Source organism: Haemaphysalis longicornis, unplaced genomic scaffold (assembly GCF_048455015.1).
Source record: "Haemaphysalis longicornis isolate Haplotype H1 unplaced genomic scaffold, Haemaphysalis longicornis Haplotype H1 scaffold_6, whole genome shotgun sequence".
Lineage (NCBI taxonomy): Eukaryota > Metazoa > Arthropoda > Arachnida > Ixodida > Ixodidae > Haemaphysalis > Haemaphysalis longicornis.
The window spans coordinates 40,415,365-40,437,216 of NW_027526407.1; the positions used below are offsets into that span (position 1 = coordinate 40,415,365).

Consider the following 21,852-nt stretch of genomic DNA (forward strand, 5'->3'; position numbering starts at 1 on the left):
TCGCTGGAACACCTTCTTGCGGCTGAATAGCATAATGGGGAGATGTGGGCGAGCAGAGGTCAAGACAATACCACTACGGGACAGAATAGCACTATCTACATAAAGGTGTACTTCTCAAAGGCCTATATTTGGGTCGTATAAGAATTACTTTCGCTGCCCATACTTGACTTCCACATAATAAGCGAATCACGCAGATGTATTGACGCACTTGTTAGATTCCAATTGCTTAACGGAAGTTCTTAGAAGCAAAGCATGGTGATTTGGAGTTCTCTTTTTCGAAGGAGAACTGGAGCTCCTAATAACATTTACGCCCACGGGAATTCTGTTTTTCAGCCCATGGTTCTTAACCACCAAATCACTCTAATTTTATTTTTATTGCCGAAGCAAGGAACATGAAAAGATAAAACCGGAAAACGGTATTTGTGATACTCACAATTGGAACATTTGTAAATTCTGAATAAAAAATATCAACGCCTCTAAAACAAAGAAAAACTTGTTTATTCCGATAAAAGTAGCTTTGTAGGGTTATAAGCTATGTTTTAGGTACCGCTGCACAATTCCATCTTGCTCGCTGTCGCGAAATAAAAAAAAAGTGTGTTAGCGAGAATTTGAGCACTGACAAAAGTGTATTACCTGTGTGAAAACATATTGCAGAACACACCAAAGTGTGAAAAAGAGCCTAAAATATATAAAGAATGGTTTTTTCTCACAGAAACGCTACCAAACTCATTTCAAGCCATATTATATCCTAGAGTAAGCTTCACTTTGAAGGTCAGTTCCAAAGGCAAGCATAGGTGTCGCTGAACAGCCATGTTTTGTATTTTAAAGAAAGTAATTGGGGTTGCGTCTATTAACCAATGTAGAGTGCTTCAGCACTGTAACGTAACGTGGGTTCTAACAGGCAATGTGTAAACAGTCTGTGGTGATATCGTTGTTATAACTCAATCCAACCCCACTTGCATATACCGAAACACTCATTGTTGCTAAACCTCGCCTTGCGAGTGCCGTAACTTCTTCGAGAAAGAATTTAAACCATTTTTGAAAAGAGCAGATTGAAGGCATACTCTAACTTTGTTTTATGCATTTTTCGGCATGTAACGTTAACCTTTCCGCGTGAAAAAATGATGAAGCAAGCACTCCTGAATTCGCATTTATGAGGTGCAGTATTGGGCTGCACGTGATAGTTGTGTTAATACTTCCAGTCCCTACTCATGTCGATGCAAACATCAAGGTTGTTTATTGTAACTATCTACAATGCATTTTCGAACAACAAAAACTTTGATTTGCCACTGGGAACATTCAGTACCTGTTTCGTAATACATATACTTACATGAAGATTGCAAGCACTCGTAAGTATAGATGCTCTGTAGATGCGTGTTGCTGAACACACCATTTTTTTATTTGGGGGAAAAGTTTAGGCTCGAACTTCAACAAGCAATGTTTACAAGCGCGGTTTTGTAGTGCTTGCAAACAGCATGCAGCAAGCAAGATACAGCTGACTCGACGCTTGAGTCAGTACAAGGCTGCAACACTGAATACCAAATCCATTCAGTCGGCCCGAGATACATTTGCGGAAGCCACAAAGTACATATACACATCTATACATGGTTAGAGAGTCAAAAGGCGTCACCACCTACGACTGCGCGTAGCTGCAGTCTTTACAAAGAATTTGCAATAGCGCTGCAACAGTGTCCCCTGAGATATTTCTTTCAAGGCTTGCACTGAGATGTATTTCAAGAAATTACTTTTAGAAAAATTTAAACACTTGCGCCCATAAACATTGATGCTTTGTTGTTCTCAACATCATTTTTTTCTGAAAGCAGTATAGTACAAGATAGTTGGTTTTAGCAGCGCATGAAACATTTGGCTGGAATTTGATGAGCTTTAAACAGCGGTTGAAGTAGGTACAGCAAAAAACTCCAATTTTGAAACATTCCAGATTAAGCCAGATATAAAAATGAATGAGTTACGATCCGGGTTTTCTATCTGTGCAGAGAAGACAAACGGCGTCCACAGCCTCACAACAACTGCATTATACACTTCATTCAAGCAAACACAAGCAACAAACATAAAATTTCATGTTGGAATGAACAAAATTTGTTTTTGTATGTGCCTATGCAAATTTTCATTGTCAAGCATAACAAAACCGTGAATTTTATAATTTGCGGTCTTTCCGGGTGTCCTCTAAATGCATGCGGGTTTCTGAAGACATGATTGCAACCTCTCCGTACTTTATATGGTGTCAATTCCAGCCAAGGCTATAAAGAGTCATGAAACCAGCCTACACGTATCAGGTTGACGCCAGCTTTCTGGCCGAGAGTGACTAAAGAATTTCCAGGCGCTTAAATTTACAGCAGAATACCTTTTTTTGCAATATCTTACATGTCATAACAGAAATTTGTGGTATTTCATTGTTTCAGTAATCTGATGTACCTCTAACGACATGGTCAGCAGCGAAAGTGGAGCTCTCACTTAAAATTCACAGCGTCGCGTAGCCTTGATTGCTCCGCTTGAAATACATGATCTACATGGTCTACGCTTTCAGTCTCGCAATGTAGACGCGGCTTTTGTCGCTATGCTTAGAAGTCTGCATGGCTTTGCGAACACTGATGTTTTCGCTGGAATTTGAAAACGCCAGGAAAAACTGCCCTCCAGCAACTGTTATTACCAGTACGAACTGAAGCCACCGGCTGTTTCCTCACAATTTTCGGGAAAGCATTGTACCGAAGAACAACAAAATGTCTATCGGGTAAAATTGAGGAAGAATGCCAGTTTACCCGTTTAAAGTATGCATAACTTTTTGTTCAGCTATCATCACTTTGTGTTTGAAAAAACAGGCATAGTTATTACAACTCATGCACGACCCATACAGCTCCTTTGAGTCGCGTACATGCCTTTTGTGTTTCATTAGAGAGACTCAGCTATTTGGACAGGGTTGCTCTGCGCTTGCGTTAGAGACACCGCGTGCTTGGAGACCAGGCCTGCGCGGTGGTCTTTGTTAAACACCCAAAATAAACTCCACAGACCATTGTTAACAATTAGTGTTCACCAGAAATACAAACATGTTTCATCAGCACTCCATGTCCCAATCGTATGATTCGCGCTTGCCTTCAAGGCATGCCTTAAAAAAATAAAATAAAACAAAAAAGAAGGTTTTCTTTTCTATATTATTTAAATAACCCTGTACAAAAAAACCGCAACCTGCTTGAACCCCTGAAACTACAATCACATGACGTGAGCCGATCAGAAAAGAGAAGGAGCAGAACTTTCGAGAGCATTTATGTTGCTTCAAGAACTTCCGTGCCACGCGCATCTAGCAATACCAGCTCTTATACAAGCATCCACGCAGGCATCAATAACATTGCTCACAACATGGCTCAAGTTGCTCACAAAAGAGAAACAAGCAGCACGAAATGACTACGAGGAAATATGCCACCGAAGTGGCTACTGTTGATCCAATGCCTCCTTTTGTTCATGCATTTCGTTTCTTTGATCCAGGCTGGTGGTGTTCACTCTTTCCTTGCCAAGGTGACGAGAGGCACGCCGTGCCTCTTTCACTACTTTGGTGTTCATTTCTTGCCCCACTTTTGGAAGAGGCCCATCCTCTGGCATCGACAGTTGGTTCCCCATAGGTTGCATCGGCACGACGAGTTGTAGCAGCAATCGTTGGGTCGGTGGTCGCAACTGCCTCCGCGACGAATGCAGCTCCTCCTGCGACACAAGAAAACAAAATTAAAGATCAAATGTATTTGGTACCCATCAATAATGTTTGCAAAAACTCGTAGTATCAGTTAGGCCTCCATACGTGGCTTGAAGGCGCACGCATTATGAATTCCTCTGATATTGTACACATCGCGGACTTCAGCGTTGTTGTTTTATTTGCGCAATTGACGGCGCTTAGCCGTCGTAGAAAGCTGCGGTGTAGGCGACGTGAAAGCACTTTTCATTCTGAGACATTGATCGAGTAAGTAAGTCTGAGGGACCAAACTCTAGGCAACTGAGGACTTGCCCTGGAGTGATTTAGGTCCATGAGCCTCACGTGCTCCTGGAGCCGCGAGATTATCGCGCCCGTTTTGTTGTGTTTGTTTTTGATTTCTCCTGTTGGCACCCTTTCACTCAAACGCTGTGCAACGCGCAACCACGTAAAATTTTGAAACAAATGCGTTTGTCATGTTCAAACCGCAAAGATCCGGCGCAGATTCAGGATGGTCCGTCAAAGTATAATTAAGCAAATTAAATGAAAACGGAAATGGCTGTGCAGTGCTTAGATCCATGCGGCTGCTACTGGTGGTTTTCGATGGCTCGTGTACAGAAAATATACAGGGTGTTCCAGCTATCACGCACCATGATTTTAACAAAGAGCAATGGAGTTGTTCAAGCAGAACCTACCGCATAATGTTTCCAGTACAGTGGAGTAGCAGCCTGTAAATTGTCTCCATTGAGATATAATTAATTATTTGCAATTAATTATGCCTCTAGAAATATTGTCCTAATCGTTAAAGTATCAATGAGGCACTTGTAGGTACTCAAGAGAGTTATCTAACTGCGGTATTTTCAGCGACGAACTAATCGCGTACTCAGTTATCTTGACTGATAAAGAAAGCCCGCGAGATATGAAAAATACGACGCAATGGCTGTGCCACTTGCTTCATAAACTAGCGCCCTCAAATAAGCTGATTGAAAGCAACTGCTTTGCCTGTCATACGCCCGAAGAGACAGCGCATCTCCTTGATAATGGCATGAATAGATGGAGCAGCTACAGTAAGTTTCGCGGGATGCTTGTGGCACATAACACACAAACTCGGTCCCGATTTCTTCTTACTTTTCTTTTGTTATTGTGGCTAACTCAGAGGGAGCCTGTTCACGGGAATTGCTTTACGATGATGGCTGGAGCACCTTCACGTGGCATTTCGCATATTTCGCGGGGTTTCTTTATCACACTAAATAAATGAGTACGCAATTAGTTCGAAGCTGAAAATACCGCACTTAGGTGCGCCTCTTGGGTACTACAAGTGTCTCATTGACACTTTAATGATTAGGACAGCACTTCTCGGTTAGATAGTTAATGACAATTGATTAATTAGATCATATTAATGAAAAAACAACTTTCGGATTACTGCACTGGAAGCATTACGCCCAAGATTTTCTTGAAGTAACCGCATTGATATTTCAAAAAATCTCGGTGCTTGACAGCTGGGACACCCTGAATACTTTGTATTTTGTTGCCGCCCGTGCAGCTGTACAGCTGCGACGCAGTATTGGAGAAGAAAACGAAGACAAATTGGACGATGATTCATCTGGGCAGGCCGTTAAATTCTGTGCGAAAGAAGTGTACATCCCTGCTTCAAGGTGCTGTGCAATACCGCATAGCGGTTGCGTAATTTTCTCTGTGTTTGAAATGCTTCCTTGGGTTTCCGAGCGCACACACAGTTTATGGTACGGCAAACATTTCTTGTCTTCTGCTCTCACGGTGCCTACTCTGAAAGTAATTGATAACTTTATTCACGGCTTGTTGGGGACGCCAGGTTGCAGGAAGCATATAAAACGCTATCCAAAAGATTCCTGTGCGTGTCTCTATTTCTATGTATCGCATTGCTAGACTAGCAGCAAAAGCTGCCGAGTAGGCGACTGCTAGGCCTAACCATTCGTTTGAGTTCGCATGACATCAACCGGTAGCAATACTGACGCACAGTAAGTACAATGAGTACTTGCTTAGTGTTACGGGATGGTGACGTTCGACATGCAGGCGTGACGTTAGGCTTAATGTGTTATGTTTAGGAGAAATTTTAGATGACCTTCAAGTTGGGTCATGTGGCGTGCCAATCACCTTCATTACTGATTGCACGTCAAGCTTCAGGAACCAGTTAACGTAGTTAAAGGACAATGGATGACTTTTTGCCTAACGCCGGGCAGTGGTATGCCTGCGTCGCTTTCTCCCTTTGCTGCGTATCAGCTTATGCGCACGTCAGCCATAAACTTCAAGCTACGGGTGGCTGTACGAACGAGGCTCAGTCCTAAGCAGGTGTCCCGCATTTGCCGCAACAACGGCATAGGCAGGGGAACAGTGCCTTCGGAGGAACAAAAGCGCAATGAATGCGATTAAACTACTTATGGTGTGCACTAATCACTGCTATAAATAGCGAGTTGTCGACCGAATTTTTTCATGCTTCATTTGTAGCCTAGTCAGTCTTGCTCCGGCTCTCCTGACGGAGCTATTTTTTGTGCATACATCCACTTGACTAGGTTGCACCACACTGCCGTTAACCTGGGTATTTTTTCCGTCCTCAAGGGAGAGAAATCCTGACAGCGGGATCTGCTTTGCAAGGCATCTCTCACAGAGCTTTTGAAGGGCTTAGTGCCTGTGCGCTTCAAAAATTGCGCGGAGTTGAGATTACATTTTACTTTCAACTAGTTTGGGTGAACTGCGCGTGTTAGGCGTGCTCGTACCACCTCCAGTTGCCCCGAAATACGCCGAAAAAGAAACAACAGCAGAATTATCTGTAAATATGTCCGCCTTTTCCCAAATGGAATATTACAACCGTCTGCTTATGTGCAGATGAACATACAAAGCAATGAAGTAGAAAGCTATTGAAAACAAGTGAAAATCTAGAAATATCAAATGTTCTGAAATTGCTCGCGCTCCGAGCATGACGTCTTTTCGTAAACGCGTTTTAGGTGTTTCTCCATCGAAAGAAAAGCTCCCATCCTCTTAGAGAGGCTTAAAGGAGATCTGTGCAACACAAGCACAAACAATGTAGGGATGCCAGTTTCATGCTGGAATTCGCGATAGAACGATGTGCATCAGAAGTAATTTCTATCATTTTTTGCTGAACAACGGCTTTCAAAAAATGAAAAGGTAAAAAAGGACGAGGTAAGGTTACGTCATTCGGTTGTTGTATGATGAGGCCCACGCACTTATTACAGGGCAGTGACGGGCGATTTCTGACGTCCCGTTCGAGAAAACCGCGGTGAAAAATGAATAATTATTGCTCTGAATAAGCACCCCCGCTTTCATGGTGTGCGTAACTCTAAACATGCAATTATGAGCACGAAAATTGTCGATAAAGAACGAGGAAAATTTCGAAATTAAAAGGCAAACTCCGAGTTTTTTCGGAGGCTCGAAGACGCGCCATTTGTTGCAATTTTTAGACGGCCTTTTCTGGGCAGATCCATAATGCCCCCCTTTTTGCGGCTGGCGTAAGATTGCACCATGTCAGAGTTCTTTGGGAATTTTTTTGGGTATACGTATACGTTTTTCCAAAACCGTGACGCTGCCCTGGTTGCGTTCGCCTAGACCATAGCGCTGCACATTTATCCTTTCCCAATAATCTTGAACTAGTAACTGGTTATTACCGCGCAAAGCCTCTAAGGTGTGGCGCTCGATCATTTACGATTTTAATAGCATCAATGTTAGTTTCGAACCTTTAGTTTTGTTTATATAAAAATAAAGTGTAAAATGTAATCAAACCTCCCGTGTTTGTAATAGGACCTCGCGAAAACAAAGTTTGAGTTATTCAAGCTCTGAAATTTAATATTTGGCACGCTTTTAGAACACGATCCATAAGAGAATCCAGTCCTTTTGTTATGTTTGCTGTGAAATGACCGAGCCCGATATTACTGCTCTATTCACGTCAGAAAACTCAGCAACCTGCTAAAAAATTGTTTTCCCGTGGTCCTCAAAGTGCGGTAGCCAATGTAAGAACTCAAACTCTTGTGAAGTCACCAGTACTTTCTCGTTTGTATATCGCTTGCGCAAAGATCATGTGAGGGAGGGGGTGGCGCGGATGTGACCCGACGAAATCGTTGTCCTAACGCCCCGCTTTGACGCCTGATGTCGCAAACCGGTACCCGGAGCTCGGCGTACAATGAGTATTACGTGGCTTGGCATGCCACTGGGCTCAATGAGTACGGTTAAGCGTAAACGTAAGACTCAAGGCCCAACGTGACGCTTTGACGGGCACGTATCGGTAAAAGTAGGCATAGCTCATTGTAGTTAAAGTGTGGGTAACGGGTAGCGTAATAACACCCCGAAGCACAATGTTACGCCTACGCTCCGGCGCATGCACGACAGTTACTTCTGTTAATATTATGTCAGAGTGTACGTTACCCAAGAACAGGAGGCACTCGCCGTGGTGTAATGTACGATAAAAGCCCCAAGGCAACACTTTACGCATAAACTACTTATACGCTGGAGATTCTGCTGTTAGTTTAGCAAGGTTTGGAAATTTCGTTGCCATATCTACAGTGTACCGCATGCTGGCAACGGTGAATCGGACAAAGCTTTATATAGAGGGCTGATGGTGTCTTCGAACGATACTTCATGGTTAGCGCAGAAAAATTGTCTAGCACGTTTTCAAACATGTTCACTAGGGGCGAAAAGACACAGCCGAATACACCTATCTAAACAAACAGGGCGCCAAACAAGCCATCGAGAGTGGCGCCCCGTTTGCTTATTTACGTCTATTCGTCTGGGTCTTTTTGTGCTTAGTAAACATGAATATAAACCAATAAGCACAGTTATCGGTTTTGTGGCAGTTTTTTTTAAAATAGCAATTCAATGATTGATGGCTGCACTAAAAAAAAGAGGACCCAGTACGCCAATATTGCTTCAGTGGCTTCACAGAAGTAAACGAATGTGCAGGCTTTAATTAAAGAATAGAGGAAATACAAAAAAAAAATAGTTTGGATGAGTGCCCAAGGTAAGCGTTATAAGCAGGGCAGTTATACTGGGCTCCGAAATATCATGGCTACTAAACCGAGGGGTTGACCATGTTTATTAATGATGTTCTTAGGGAGTTTTTGATGTCAGAGAAATAAACAAAGTGCTTCGGGTGCCTTTTAACTCGTCGGTTGCCTTCTGGCAGGCGCCAACTTCAAATGTCACACACTGATCTTGTATGTTTTTATCGCTTTTCTCGTGCCCTTGGTTCCCTTTTGAGTCATGGGCCTGGCTATTTGTGGTTTTAGAAAGCTTCCTTCGTCTTCAAACCAGCTTGGTGTCCATGGGCGGTGCATCGATCATAGTCGCCTCCAATATACAAAAAAAAGTGCAGAGCAATAAAATTACGAAAACAGCTCAAAGACATGGAGGGCCTCGAAAGACCTTTGTTCAGTGAACGGCGGGCCGCGGCGCCTTACTCTCCTCATTGGCGAGGTTTGATTCATTCGGCTTGAATAGGGCGAAGTCTGTCTGCAGTTATGTCGGTGGTGACATTTACGAGGAGCGCGGGTGAAAACCAGGGATATAGAAAATAAACACGAACATATACATTTATCGCTGTAGTAAGTACGGGCTTTTTCATCAGAACTCTTGCGCCACCGGTCATCCCGTCCAAGGAGCGTCGAATGCTTTTGGAGACGACGCCATGAACGCAGTCCACTCGCCTCAATTCGACGGTCGCCAACGCAGAGTCGGCTGCCTGAGTGCGCATGCGCGGTGGCGTTACGTTGTTGCGTTTACGAGCGCCGTGCGGAGCATTTATGCATTTCTCCGCCAGCCAGCGGCCGTCGTCTGGACTGGACGGGGAGGGACAATTCCTCGGCGACGATCACGGCGATGCGGCCGATAAAGTCTCGCGACTCAATGCAACAACGAGATGGAAAACAGTAATCGTAGAAATTGGATTGAGCGACGTGCAATTGCTTCCGGCTCGAGCTGGCGCTTTTGCCGCCACTGACCGGAGGTCTCCTGCGGAACTACCAGGACATCTATTTTATGTCGAAGGCAGGACAAACGGAGAGGGGGAAAATATTGAGTTGTTTGTGTCTTTTGAAGGGCGTCACGAGGTATACTGGAGTTTGTTGATGCGCGCTTGAAGAACTCGTCGAGGGACGAAACTACAAACACTTTGGGGCAGGAAATGTTGTTGCCGTTGTTGCCGGGTTCTATTTACGTATCGAGAAAGCATACACGGGCGACTGCGTTGGCCCTTGTAAACACGAGTGAGGCGACTGCCAGTGTCGTCAGACATGTTTTTATTTTAACACACACAATGTACGGCTTTCGGTCTCAAGTCTGCGCTGCTGGAATAATCAAAAAGCACACTGCCTGGGGCCAACAGGACGTCGACCCCTAGCCCTGCAGAGGCATCACGCCTACAGACGTGTGCGAATTTCCAGTGGAAAGCGAACGCAAGCACGGGAGAATAAAAAGAGAAAAATTATCAGATATTACGCATATAAAAGAATTGGCGTGAAGTGCAGCTTTTAAGAATGTTTAGATTGTCATTAATATCAGGGTCCTGAACTTCCCAAAGGAGTTTAAGTAACACCGTCCGAAATGGCTGCACGAGAGTTAATGGCAAAACTGGATTGAGACAAAAGTGCTGTGACATTTTAGTTTCTCGCGTCGCTTCTGAGCGTATTTCTGACGACGCACGTCTTTCATTGCTAGCACGCGTTGTTGCCTTGACTCTCGTATTCGAGCCGGCATACCAAGCCTACATTCGCGGTTTGCACCTTTCCGTAATTCTGTCACTTTCCGTAATGCAACTGACCCTGCACTGCGTCGCCGCGGGCGTGTTCCGCCACCGCCTCTTTATACTGATGTGTTCCTTAATGCTCACGGGAAAATAATTTTGGTGATTTTTACGCGCCGAAGTTGCCCGTGGAGGATGGGGCGCGCCGTAGGGGAAGATCTGGATAATTTCTACCACTCGGGGATCTTTACGTGCGCCGAAATATCGACACACGGTCGTTTTCACCTTTATCGTCCATCTGAAAAGCAACGTTTGCTTGCGGAAATCGAACCCGCGCCCTAGGGCGAAAGGCTGCAGAGACCTATTTTTGCTAATGGCCACTCCTTCAAATGCTCACAGACCTTCATGATATAAAACTAAATAAACCCAGTGAAAAAAAATAAACATACAACTTTATTGTTTTATATAGCAAAAAAGCCATTACACATAAGGCATTCTTGTCAGGGGCTAATAGATAATTTTTCTAGGCTTTTTTTAAGACATTCAGCTCAGGTATAGTTGGACGAAAGACGCGGCTGAATTGAACACCAACAAAACAAATGCTGCAACAGTTTCCGGGTAACCCCGGGAACGCAAAGGGCATGGGATGTGTTGCCAGCAACGCCCAGTTGTCATATCTAGCAAGAGCCGAGAAACACAGGTGCCTTTCTTCGATCCATCGATCAAGTTTCAAATTTTTCTTTTCCGCCCCAGCAGTTGCGGCGCATTTAATGAGTGAGAACTGGAGAGAAATGTCATGCCACTGTGTTGTTTGTCCAACGTAAAAGTGGTGCGCGATCGATGACTCGAAAAAAAGAACGATTCTGAGAAGAGATTTTTTTACTTCACGCAACCACGAAACTCTTCGCGTTGTGTTGCTTAAAAGTGTGTTGCGTTTGTACTGCCGCCGGCCGCGTATTGGTTCGTTTCCCTCTGGTGCCGAATACTTCAATAATCGCATCATAAAATTCGGTGTGGAAGAGCAAAAAGAAAAAAAGGAAAAAAAATGCCGAGAGAAATATTGTATGAAAAGCGTTCAAAACACAGAACGCAGGTTATTATATAGGGTATGGTTCAAAATATTTAGCACTTGCGAATCCGTGTGGTTTAATAACCAAATAATATTGTTTTAGAGCACGCGTAGTAGTATTTTAAAAGACCGTGTTTGCTCTACTCAAAAAATAAAATACCCCCAGCAGCTTCGCGTGCATGTTCGTAGCCAAAATGTGCGCTCAAAAATGAAAGTGCACTACAGTTATTTTTTTTTGATAAAGCACTACGTAAAACGTTAGCGGAGCCCTCAGAAAAGAAAAGCCACAGAGAGAACTATTTTTTCGTTCCAGAAGTATTTTTTTCTCGAGCACCGAAACAACAACCCAGAAAAAAAGTTTAATGGGATGTTAACATTAGGCGTTCATAAAAACGTCATCAATTGAAGTATGTGACACAACACATTCAACTAAATCTTTTGAAAGAAATGTCACACGGATATACTATCAGCAACGGTGGTCGAAAAAAAACCTAATGAAACATTTTCGCAGAGATATACCTGAGAACAAGAAGTTAGGGCAAGTTAATACATTTTGTGCCCAATAATCTGTAATGTCAGCCCTAATGTTAATAATATGTCTTTCGGAGTAGATGTTATGGAGATGGAATGATATTGGTGTTGTGTTACCAATTTTGAGGCTGTAGTGAATTGCTTGGAAAGAGAATGGGCCGCAAAAACTCAGAGCCCTCAACATACATACTACGTATGTAGGCATTGAATTTGCAATATGTTTTGCCGAAAATCCTCAATTTATTCTGTTTGTAAAAGTACAAAGTGTCAGAAACCTAATGAGGTCACCATCGTTTCATCGGGTTGCTTGATTAGCTCAGGAATCATGCACTTTACTTAGAGCCCCTGTTATTGCAGCTGGCTACTGAAGAAGGAATAAACTACTATATTCACTGGGGTCAATACTTGTTAAAAAGAATTTTTCTGAGGGTACAAAACTGCAGCAATATGCGGCTGAAATAGCATACAACACACCATGCAAGAGAACTCTAGCAAACTACAAATTTCCAATCCGAGGTTTTAACAAGTGCATGAAGGAGTTCAAAGAACGTTGTATTGATACTATCGCAGAAACCACACACTTTCCAGTTCTACCATTTCACCGACTATACGTAAAAGTGGAACCTCTTTTAGAATTCAGCGTTTCCTCGGCGTTATAGTTTGTTAGCGTTTACGTATCGAGCGCTTGTTTGCCACCATTGCAGGTTAAAAAAAAAACTTTGCGTTTCTGAACATCGTACTTCTTGAAGTGTTTGCTCGATAGCGTAGCGCCTGATTTGTATATCCAAACAGATTACTTTCTCTGTTAGAAAGATCAGCAAACATTGGTTAGTGTCTGCCGTGTAGGATTAGGAGAACCGCAAAGGTTCACTGACACCAGCACGTGGTGTATGAACGTAATAGTCTCCTATTCGATCACAATGAATTTTTGTTTTGAAAGCGCATTGTGGCTATAAGAACTTGCCTAGAAACGAAGAAGGATGACAGTAAGCCTAAAAAGATATGAGCTTCACATTCACGCAGGCACTGCCTTTTTGCAATATTTAGAAAGTTTGTATTGTTAAAGTGCTCAAGCGGAAAGTGCAGAAGCTATGAAAGATACGAATTTCGTATCTTCCTAAAACACCTTTGGATAAAAGAAAAGTGACCATGGCTTCTGTATTTTATAAATAAGCTTGGCTCGGACTGCATGGCTTTGTAGCTTCGGTCGTTAACAAAGGCGGTAAGTTAGGTACCCAGTGTTCTTATGACACCAAAGATTTTTCCCTGGGTATACAGGCCTCAGTTTACAAAGACGCGCTAACCGAATGTGAAACAATGAGTTCCATATTTATTTCACGTACCCTTATTAACACATCAGTGCGACACATGGGACAAAAGTGATCGTGGCACGGACAGCGCATTTGCAGTTTCGAAGTCGTCATTGGAAGGAACGGCACATTCACAGCCCGTACGATGAGCTTTGCCATGAATTGCTGCAATAACTTTGGCATTGTGGGACAGACAAAGGTACCCCTAAACCGCCAATAAAAATTTAATTAGACAGAATTCCGGCTTCGATTTCGTCCGCCCCTCTCAATCACTATTGGCATGCCCACTTGCTATCGGTGACTGGAAAACTACCGGTATACATGACTTTCTTTTCCTGGATGTTCTGACTGCACTTGACTAAGCTAAGCCATGAAAATAAGATTAAATTGCGCTACTCGAAAGTTTGTACGGAGTTGAGCCTTCTCATTTCGTCTAGATAAAGCGCGCCGCGTGAAAGATGGACATACCTATTGCGTTCACTTACGGTCGTGTTGGGAGCTGTTCTAATATGAAAGTATGAATTATGGACGGAATCATGCGGGATTTCTCGCGAGCTAGTTTGAAACCTGGACACGTGTAGAAGAGTAATTACAGGGCATATCATGCAAATCTCTTCCTCATATCTGACAGAACGTTTTCTGTATGAAGATTAATCCAGCTACGAAAATATTTTCTCTGCACGTACCAATCACTCAAGAGGATCACAAAATAGGGTAACCGCTGCAGGGTAGTTATACTTTGTGTGTTCATCTATGCTATTCCCAGAAAGCTGGCGAAGAAAGGCAGTTTTTATTAAATACTACCAACGGGCTTCATTCTTCTGCGATCACATGTTAAATTAGGCGTAGGTTACTTTCTGGCCACCTCTGTGTAATTAGGCTGGGAACCATTCGCCAGAATATAAAGTGGGAGGCATTAAAATCTACTAGGGATACAGCCTCCGGACCTAAACCGATGCAATTTGTTAAACATTTTGGTATCTACGAGGGACCAGTAGCCAGTAATAATGGCCCTTTTATGGCAATGCCGACGTCCTAGTTTGAATCCTGTTACCCCAATTCGAGTTGTCTCAGCAGCGAGTCCTATGCGTGCAAATGTTGAACCCTGCCTCATAAACAACAGCCGTAGGTTGTGAACTGATTCAATATATTTTATTTGTTAGGTTATATTCTTGTCACATACTTACCATTTAGTTTAGACTTATTGCAGAAGGGCGACGCGTATTGGTGCCAAAAACATTCAACAGAACATACTTTACTCACAATAATATGTTCGAAATGCGTTTGCATATTGCCTGCAGTTGCAACGTGTTTTTCATCCATTATTCGCTGACTGAACTCAACATATATACGGCCGGAAGGCCGGCAATCACTTAAGCACAGAACAAGTTTTTGAAGTGGAATATATTCCTAAATCCCTGAGGCAAACGTGGGAGAGGGCGGCAGAATGGTAGATGGACAGATGACATCAAGAAGTTTGCGGGGATAAATTGGTCGCAGTTAGCACAGTACCAGAATAATTGCAGATTATTGGGAGAGGCCTTTGTCCTGCAGTGGGCGTAGATAGCCTGGTGCTTAGATTCATAAATGTCGAGAAAATTGTAATAGTACGTGAGGTATGTTTGGAATATGAAAATTTTGAAAGAAAAAATGCGAAATATTTTCCACTTCGCTCTATTCTGCAAAACATGGCCGGAAGACACCCACGGTATGTAAATAGGCAGGATTTTGCAATTATTCAAAATTCAATATTGTTACCCGTCAATTCCGGCCATCGGTACAGTATTCCTCAAGAAGTGAAAAAGCCACTTGTCTCGCCTATCGTGAACAATTCAGACTGCAAATTCAATAAAAAATGTTTACATTTTCTGATCAAAACTGAGTATAGTTTTTATTGTTTGACCAAAATTGAGTTACGCCACTACGCACTAAAAAATGGCCGCAGTGACAAGCGATGGGCCTTCGCCCAAAAATGCCGTCTAGTAGAACCACTCGTGAAATTGCAAAAAAACAATGACATGGAACCATACGATACGCTGCTAACTTTACGAGATACTCTGAGAATTGTGGACAAAAACGGCAACAAAAATATTGTCCCCAGGTCCGTAAATATTGCAATGCTAGGCATTTTTCTTCTTTGTGTTTTGTTGTATTGCTGGTGCAAGGAGTTAGATCTTTTAGCGTGGAATATTTTTGGCCTTGTCATCAGCCCGCTGCCCTAAAAAACTAATTGTCTTGGTAAGGTTCGCCGAAACAATGCTTTCTGACACGAAGCTTAACGCTGTCGAAATGGTTGGATTCGTCCGTGGCAAGAAGTACAGCTGGAAAGGGCGACGACTTCAGGGGCATGACAATTTTTCCCCCGAAATTTGATTGTGATAACGATTTTCTAGCTGAGATGTTCGTCTACTCTTGTTTGCCATATTTTAGAGCAAAAGATTTAATACACCATGGCATGCGAACTCATTCATCGCATCGCAATGACCTTCATTCTCCACAGCTGAAGTGTGACGTCCCACCTCAAGGCGTGACGTCTCACCACGTGATCTGCTGCGGAGAGGGGTGGCAGCGGCGGCCGATCGAAACAGTGGCGCCTCGGCGCCGCAAGAATTGGGGAGGTTAAAACGGCTGCTTCGCCGGCGCTTGGTCGCTCAGCCTCGCCATGAGTGGCAAACCTCCGCCGGAACGCAAGTGTGCAGGTGTGACCTAACTTCCATGGAACACTGTGTACATATTCTTTGTAATACCAAGAGAAACAGACTATTCGCTCCTGGTAGTTGCGCTTTACAAGTTTTAAGCCTCACCCATCCTTTGCCCCAATTTGTTTTCTGTTTTCAGGATACCTTTGTAGTTCTAATTCCCATGGATCGAGTAGTCTACCTGTGCTTCGACTTGCACGTTGTCCCAGACAGAAACAGAGCCCTGGCTGTTTCGGACGGCAGTCGCTATCGTCCATACCCAGCCTGTGTTTTCAATGCTGCCACTCCATCTTCCAGTACTTCGCACTCCTTTAAGGGCTCTCTGTGTTGCACTCCTCGAGTGTATAAATGCCTGATGAGGTTCACCACGCATGTTGAATGAATCATCCAGAATGATGGATGAGTGAAGAACAGAATAAAGATGATTGTCCGTACTGTTATTCACTGCATTACTGCACGGAGAACCATTTTGTTTCACGCCTGGCACGCGTTCATTCGCATCAAACGTGAACTAGACTGTGCAGAATCAATAGAAGGCATTGTGTACGATTATAGCTTGATTGAGAATCACCCACCTGCAATGTACACAGAGCGCATGAAAACAAAGCGCGTGGGTGGGGTGTCATCTTTCATTGTTTGTGTGCGCATGCTGGAGTCTGGATGTCATTCCGATTTGGTGTATGTGTGTGTGGTTTACGGCCGTACTGGTATGCAGCTCACCCCCGCGGGCTTTTTGTGTTGTGCGCGTGGCTCCCGAAATTACCATCCGCATAACGCAGCGGAGCCCAAACACGCAAAGATGTATTGACCAACCATTAATCCTGCTATTTTTTTTTTCGGGCTTGCATCAATAAAAGGACGAGGTGGCGGGGGAAGCGTGGGTAGCGGCAACGTTATCTTGGGCCAGGCGTTACGCTTTGATGTCTAACGCCGTTAAAACGTACCCAGAGCTTGACGTACCACCCGTCTGACGCTGTTTGGCACGTCGTCTCTCAACTTTATGTCTACTTAACGTTCAGCCAAACGGGAGCGATAACTTATGACCGCATAGGCGTATTGGGAGGCCAGGCTCACCGCCGCGATCGTTTGTTTTTGTCGAGGCGAAAAGGCGCACGGGTACACAACCAGATAACAGCCCACCCCCGGAGACTTGTATTGAGCAGCCCTTGCCCCTGGGTTGTTTACAGCGGCGCTGTTATAGGCAAACTCCCCCGTTTTTGCATGTGTAGACCGAGAAAAGCCACTACCCTCCCATAAAATTTGTCTCACCCTTGTCCTACGGCCACCTGTTCGCTCCCGGCGCTTGATATTTCGAAATAAGTGGCTCGGGCTGCCCACTTATAAACCTCTTTTCAGCATTGCATTTTCGTTGTAAAGTGAAGTCTACTTTAAGGATATCGGTGTAAGCTTCGTCTTTTTAAGCTGGCTAGCCTACATTTTGTGTTGCCCAGTGAAGCCTACTCATCAATCAAAAGATAGGCGGGAAAGGGGGCGAACGCGGTGGACGGGGACAACCGACGACGATCGGGCCGCATCGACAAGCGTGAGCGCGATGTTCGTCGGGACATCGAACACCTTGAGGCGGAAAATTCAAGACGTGGTATATACCGCTGAACGCTTCCCGGAGCGAAAGCGCGGTTTAAAAGGGAGTTTGAGGCCAACCAATAATTCACAAACAGCTCCTCTGGTCTTTCATTTTCACAGAGAGGAATAACACTGCATTTCTTGCTATCGCGCGAGTCCCGAACAATACACGATGGACACATATCCCCCTTGCAGCACGTAGCAGCACAGATGTATTGGTCAATGCGTTCCCCTCTATTTTTCGCTCCCTGTGAACACCGAAACTCAAGCAATCCTGTCAACCCAACACTTTTTGTAGCTTTTTAATACAGAGCATCCAGGACTACAACGCGTCCTGCCACCCTCACAGCGAAAATTGGCTTGGATTTCTGTGTTCCTAAAATTTTCCTGGCAAGCCTACAAACACTTTCATGTCTGAGTACCCGTTTTCACATCTTGTTTTTATATATTTTTGGGACAACACAACTGGTTCACAGTGATTTTCTCACTGTATTACGAGGCATAACTAGAAAATCACAGGAAGGCGGGAGGAGGGAAAACAGTACTTATTAATACAGGTATGTCGATTTCGTGGCTTGAAAGGTTAAAAAAAGCTGCATTTTACGCAAGAACAAGGAAAATTTTATTTTCATGCCTATTCCGAGAAGATGGAAAATTTATTTAGAACACCATCCTTGCCTGCAATGAAGGTTTGTGCCTCTAGATTGCAGCGTGTTTATTATATCTGGTTTAGCGGGAGATGGATGCACCAGGAATACCAATAAAAATGAATAAAACTACTGCGTTCCAAATAAAAGAAGCCTTAACCCAATCAGTAAGCAAACCTTACAATTTCAAAGCAAATAATGAACGACTGACAATAAATAAGTTGAACATTTCGTAAGATAGTCCAGTGATCAAGACAGGCAACGTTTTATCAAAAAAGGGCAGCTTCAGAGGGACGGTAAGCAAATGAAAGAGCGCTGCCAATGAGCTAATAGCAATGACATTTTTTAGCAAAACATATGGTAATCTGTTAATGGCTGTTGATAACAATATGTAGCTTTTTATATACATTCATAATAATTCTTAATAAAATGTCCATACATAAAATATTTCCGATCACTGGAGAAATTACAAAAAAATGAACCAAGAATGCACGCTTTTCATGCTGTTCAGAAAAGCTATCGCGATTGCAGGAGCTCTCAAAAAAAGAATGGTTTCTACAGATTTTGTATCTTTCGTACAATCTCATGTCCATAAATGTAGGTCTGGCCAGCGTTGAGCCCCGTGGGCAGGTCAGTTCGGGTTTTGCCTGTATCCAGCAATGAAGCCCATCTTGATAATAGTTTTAGGCGCACTGGACTATAAATTGTAATTTATTAAGCACTGATCTTCTTTGTTTTAATCTGTTTGTGACTTTTTTCACCGAAAAATATGCTACGAAACATCTGAAACAACTTTGCCTTTAAATTAGCTTAATAAAGCAGCACGAAGCTCTGTGTAGAGATTCATAGATTTTTAATCTGCCAATCCGCAGAAGCTTGATTGAACCTATGTTTTACCATTTAAGCCTTAATAACCAAATGTGTAACTTGCAGCCAGGTCTGCACCCCAACTTCCATCCCCAGCAATTAGGAAAATGCGTACATTGAACCGGTACAAAGTTTATAGAGGCCAGTGGAGGGGCTAATTAGTATTCTCTGTAATTTCAGGGGCAAATCTTCCCGTGTGCGCTGCATACATTACGCACAATGCTAGTTTCGCAAGTCGTCCACGCATAGGCTCAGACGGGCTGAAGAAGTGTCCAGGTTACGTTCGTTTCTATTCCTGTCAAAGAATGCCAGTTACCCGGTCGTTTAGGAAACTGTTATACATAACTTTTGGGCCCTATAAAATCACCGTACTCAATACACTAAGGTTGTTTCAGTGGCGCAGTAGCTGTGAGTATTTAAATATGAATATCTTCTTAACAGGAAGCAGTGGAGATGCAACGTAAAGTGTGAGCTGGCAACGCGATTTTCATGTACTGTGGCAGAACGCAATTGTTCATGGTATGGTGGAGTAATCGTTGTGTTAACAAATTCAAAATAGATAGCCTGCTGAGTGCCATGAAATTTCCGAAGGCTTATGCGTGAAAGTTTTGCATCGCGTGGTAGTATTGTTACCAGCGTGTGAGAGCGAGAGAGGGAGATATATGATGTATCAACGCCGCTAACAGGTGTTGCGACAATTGGATTCCTTCATGCTTATAAGTTTTGAGTTCACATTTGAGTTTCGAAAGAAAGCAATCACGTTTTTGTAATTTGTCAAGTGATGTTTGATCCATCTTTATTACGTAGTCTCGTTAGAGACAGAAGATCAGTTGCTCGGAGTGTTATGCTAGAGACGTTAATATGCGTGAGCATCTTGTGGCTGCTCACGAATTGCTTACAAAGGTAGCAAAGAAGAATTGAAGTACGCCAAACCGCAAGCAAGCACGCAGCCTAGCTAACTAGCAAGCAGGCCAGCAAATAGCCAGAGTATAGTTTTTGTAGCACGCTTTTGTGTCAGAAAGGCAAAAGCGACAGCATCAACAGCATCATAGCCAGCACGGAAAAAACGGGCTTGCTCAAGGGTTGAGCAGGACTTCGAAAGTCCCGCAAGGTAATGCTGATATTTAAGCCTTTTGTCTTCGTGTCGTGGCGTGGGCTTCGAGATAGGCTTTACGTTTTTCTTTACAGGTTAACAGAAATGACTGTGACATACGATTTATTTGAATGAATGCCCGTTTAAGTAGGATTTGCGCAAAGTACTCGAGCGAAACCTGCATTGTGTCATGCCCAGGGGTCAACTTTCTGTGTGAATTGCTAGTTGGCTCAAGCATTCCAAATTATTCTAATCATCACATGGGCAAGAAGTAATAAATGGAAAAAACTATCTATCGTAAGGCGTAATTTATAATTTAGAATACATTGCATTTGTTTGAGAAAAGTTATACGCCCTGTCCTGGTCGTGTTTTGCAAGATAAGACGTTCAAAAGTAAAATAAGGCGTTGCCAGAAACTATAGAAATCCTGGAAATTTTTTTTCAAGGGTGTCGTGTTTAGGCAGCGAAAAATTATAGGAATTCTGCAACAGAAGATTCAGTGAAGTAAAAGCAGATTTCGGGCCCGATTATTCACTCTCTGCAGAATGTGGTATAGCGCTAATTTAAAAACAACTATTTAATTATTACCCGTGAAAAGATGAAAACAGTTATTACTGTTCCACTTACTTTCGTGTGAAGAATAGGAGACGAGCCAGGTTGTCGTTGTAGTCATCGAGGTCATCCCCTGCAAGCAATGGCAAATAATGATTACGGCGAAAAACATCAAGGGCACTATTTTAACACCAAGAGGCTCTAATATTAGCTTTGCTATTTTCTCCCTTTAGCAGCTCAAAGAAACAAGCGAGACTGTAAAAAAACGTCTTCAATACTTACGACGACTCTAGGGAGAGTTCCCGATCACAATAATAAATTGAATAGCGCAGAACAGAAAGTGACGAAGTACTGGAGCACGAACTGGCCGTTTGTGTCTCTTTGTATTTCTAGTTTTTCATTTCGTTTTGTCCGGGCTGTTGAATTTTCGATCAAGGCTAGCAAGAAATACGGGCAGCGTACAAAGGAAAATTTGTGATCACAAAGTGTTGTTGTTGTCGACTCTCACAGCGTTTAACCCGAAAGGATCCTGTCGAAGCATGAACGGCAGGAAGCAAGTATTAAATCAGAAATGATTTCGGCTACGTGTAAAGAGTTCAAAATAGAAGGTCACTATTACAAGGACGTACACTTTTAAAGCACACATTTTCCATGCGGGGCGCTGGCAATTCTTACGCATTCCGCCGCAAATATGCTTCTGAATTTTCCTTTTGTTCGCCGTCTTATACAATTTGTAGTGTATCGGCCATCGTAACATGCGAAAGCTGCAAGACTACCTGGGAAGCGTAATATACCTTGGGTAACCTTTTACAAAAATTGATCTCTCAAAAACAGACGTATGTCTCATTGCAGTGAGAAAAAAATCAAATAAGGCACAAAGAAACTTGAGAGAATTACTTCTTTCGCTAAGCTCTCACCTCACTTAACTTCAGATTCGGGCGCCCAAAACTGTTCAAACTATGAGGGTAGTGATCAGAGAGAGAGAGACCACCTTTAATAGAAAAGGACGGCTTATGGTCACGATGGGCGAAAGGATTGAGGTGGGAGGGTAAGAGAAAATAAACAAATGCTGGTCGTTCTCA

At 43.3% G+C, this 21,852-nt stretch overlaps 1 protein-coding gene across 5 annotated transcripts in view; it reads right to left on the reverse strand.

The window, feature by feature from the left end:
- Positions 1 to 1,214: 1,214 nt before the first annotated feature.
- The window catches only part of LOC144142502 (xibalbin-1-like), a 162,731-nt gene continuing 142,093 nt past the window's right edge, over positions 1,215 to 21,852 (reverse strand). For all 5 annotated transcript variants that reach the window (XM_077674058.1, XM_077674054.1, XM_077674056.1 and 2 more), the window contains exons 4-5: positions 20,846 to 20,903; positions 1,215 to 3,711 (exon numbers count right to left, since the gene is read on the reverse strand). In XM_077674058.1, coding sequence (XP_077530184.1) covers positions 3,570 to 3,711; positions 20,846 to 20,903 — 200 coding nt within the window. In that variant the 3' untranslated portion in view covers positions 1,215 to 3,569. The remainder of the gene's footprint in view (positions 3,712 to 20,845; positions 20,904 to 21,852) is intronic.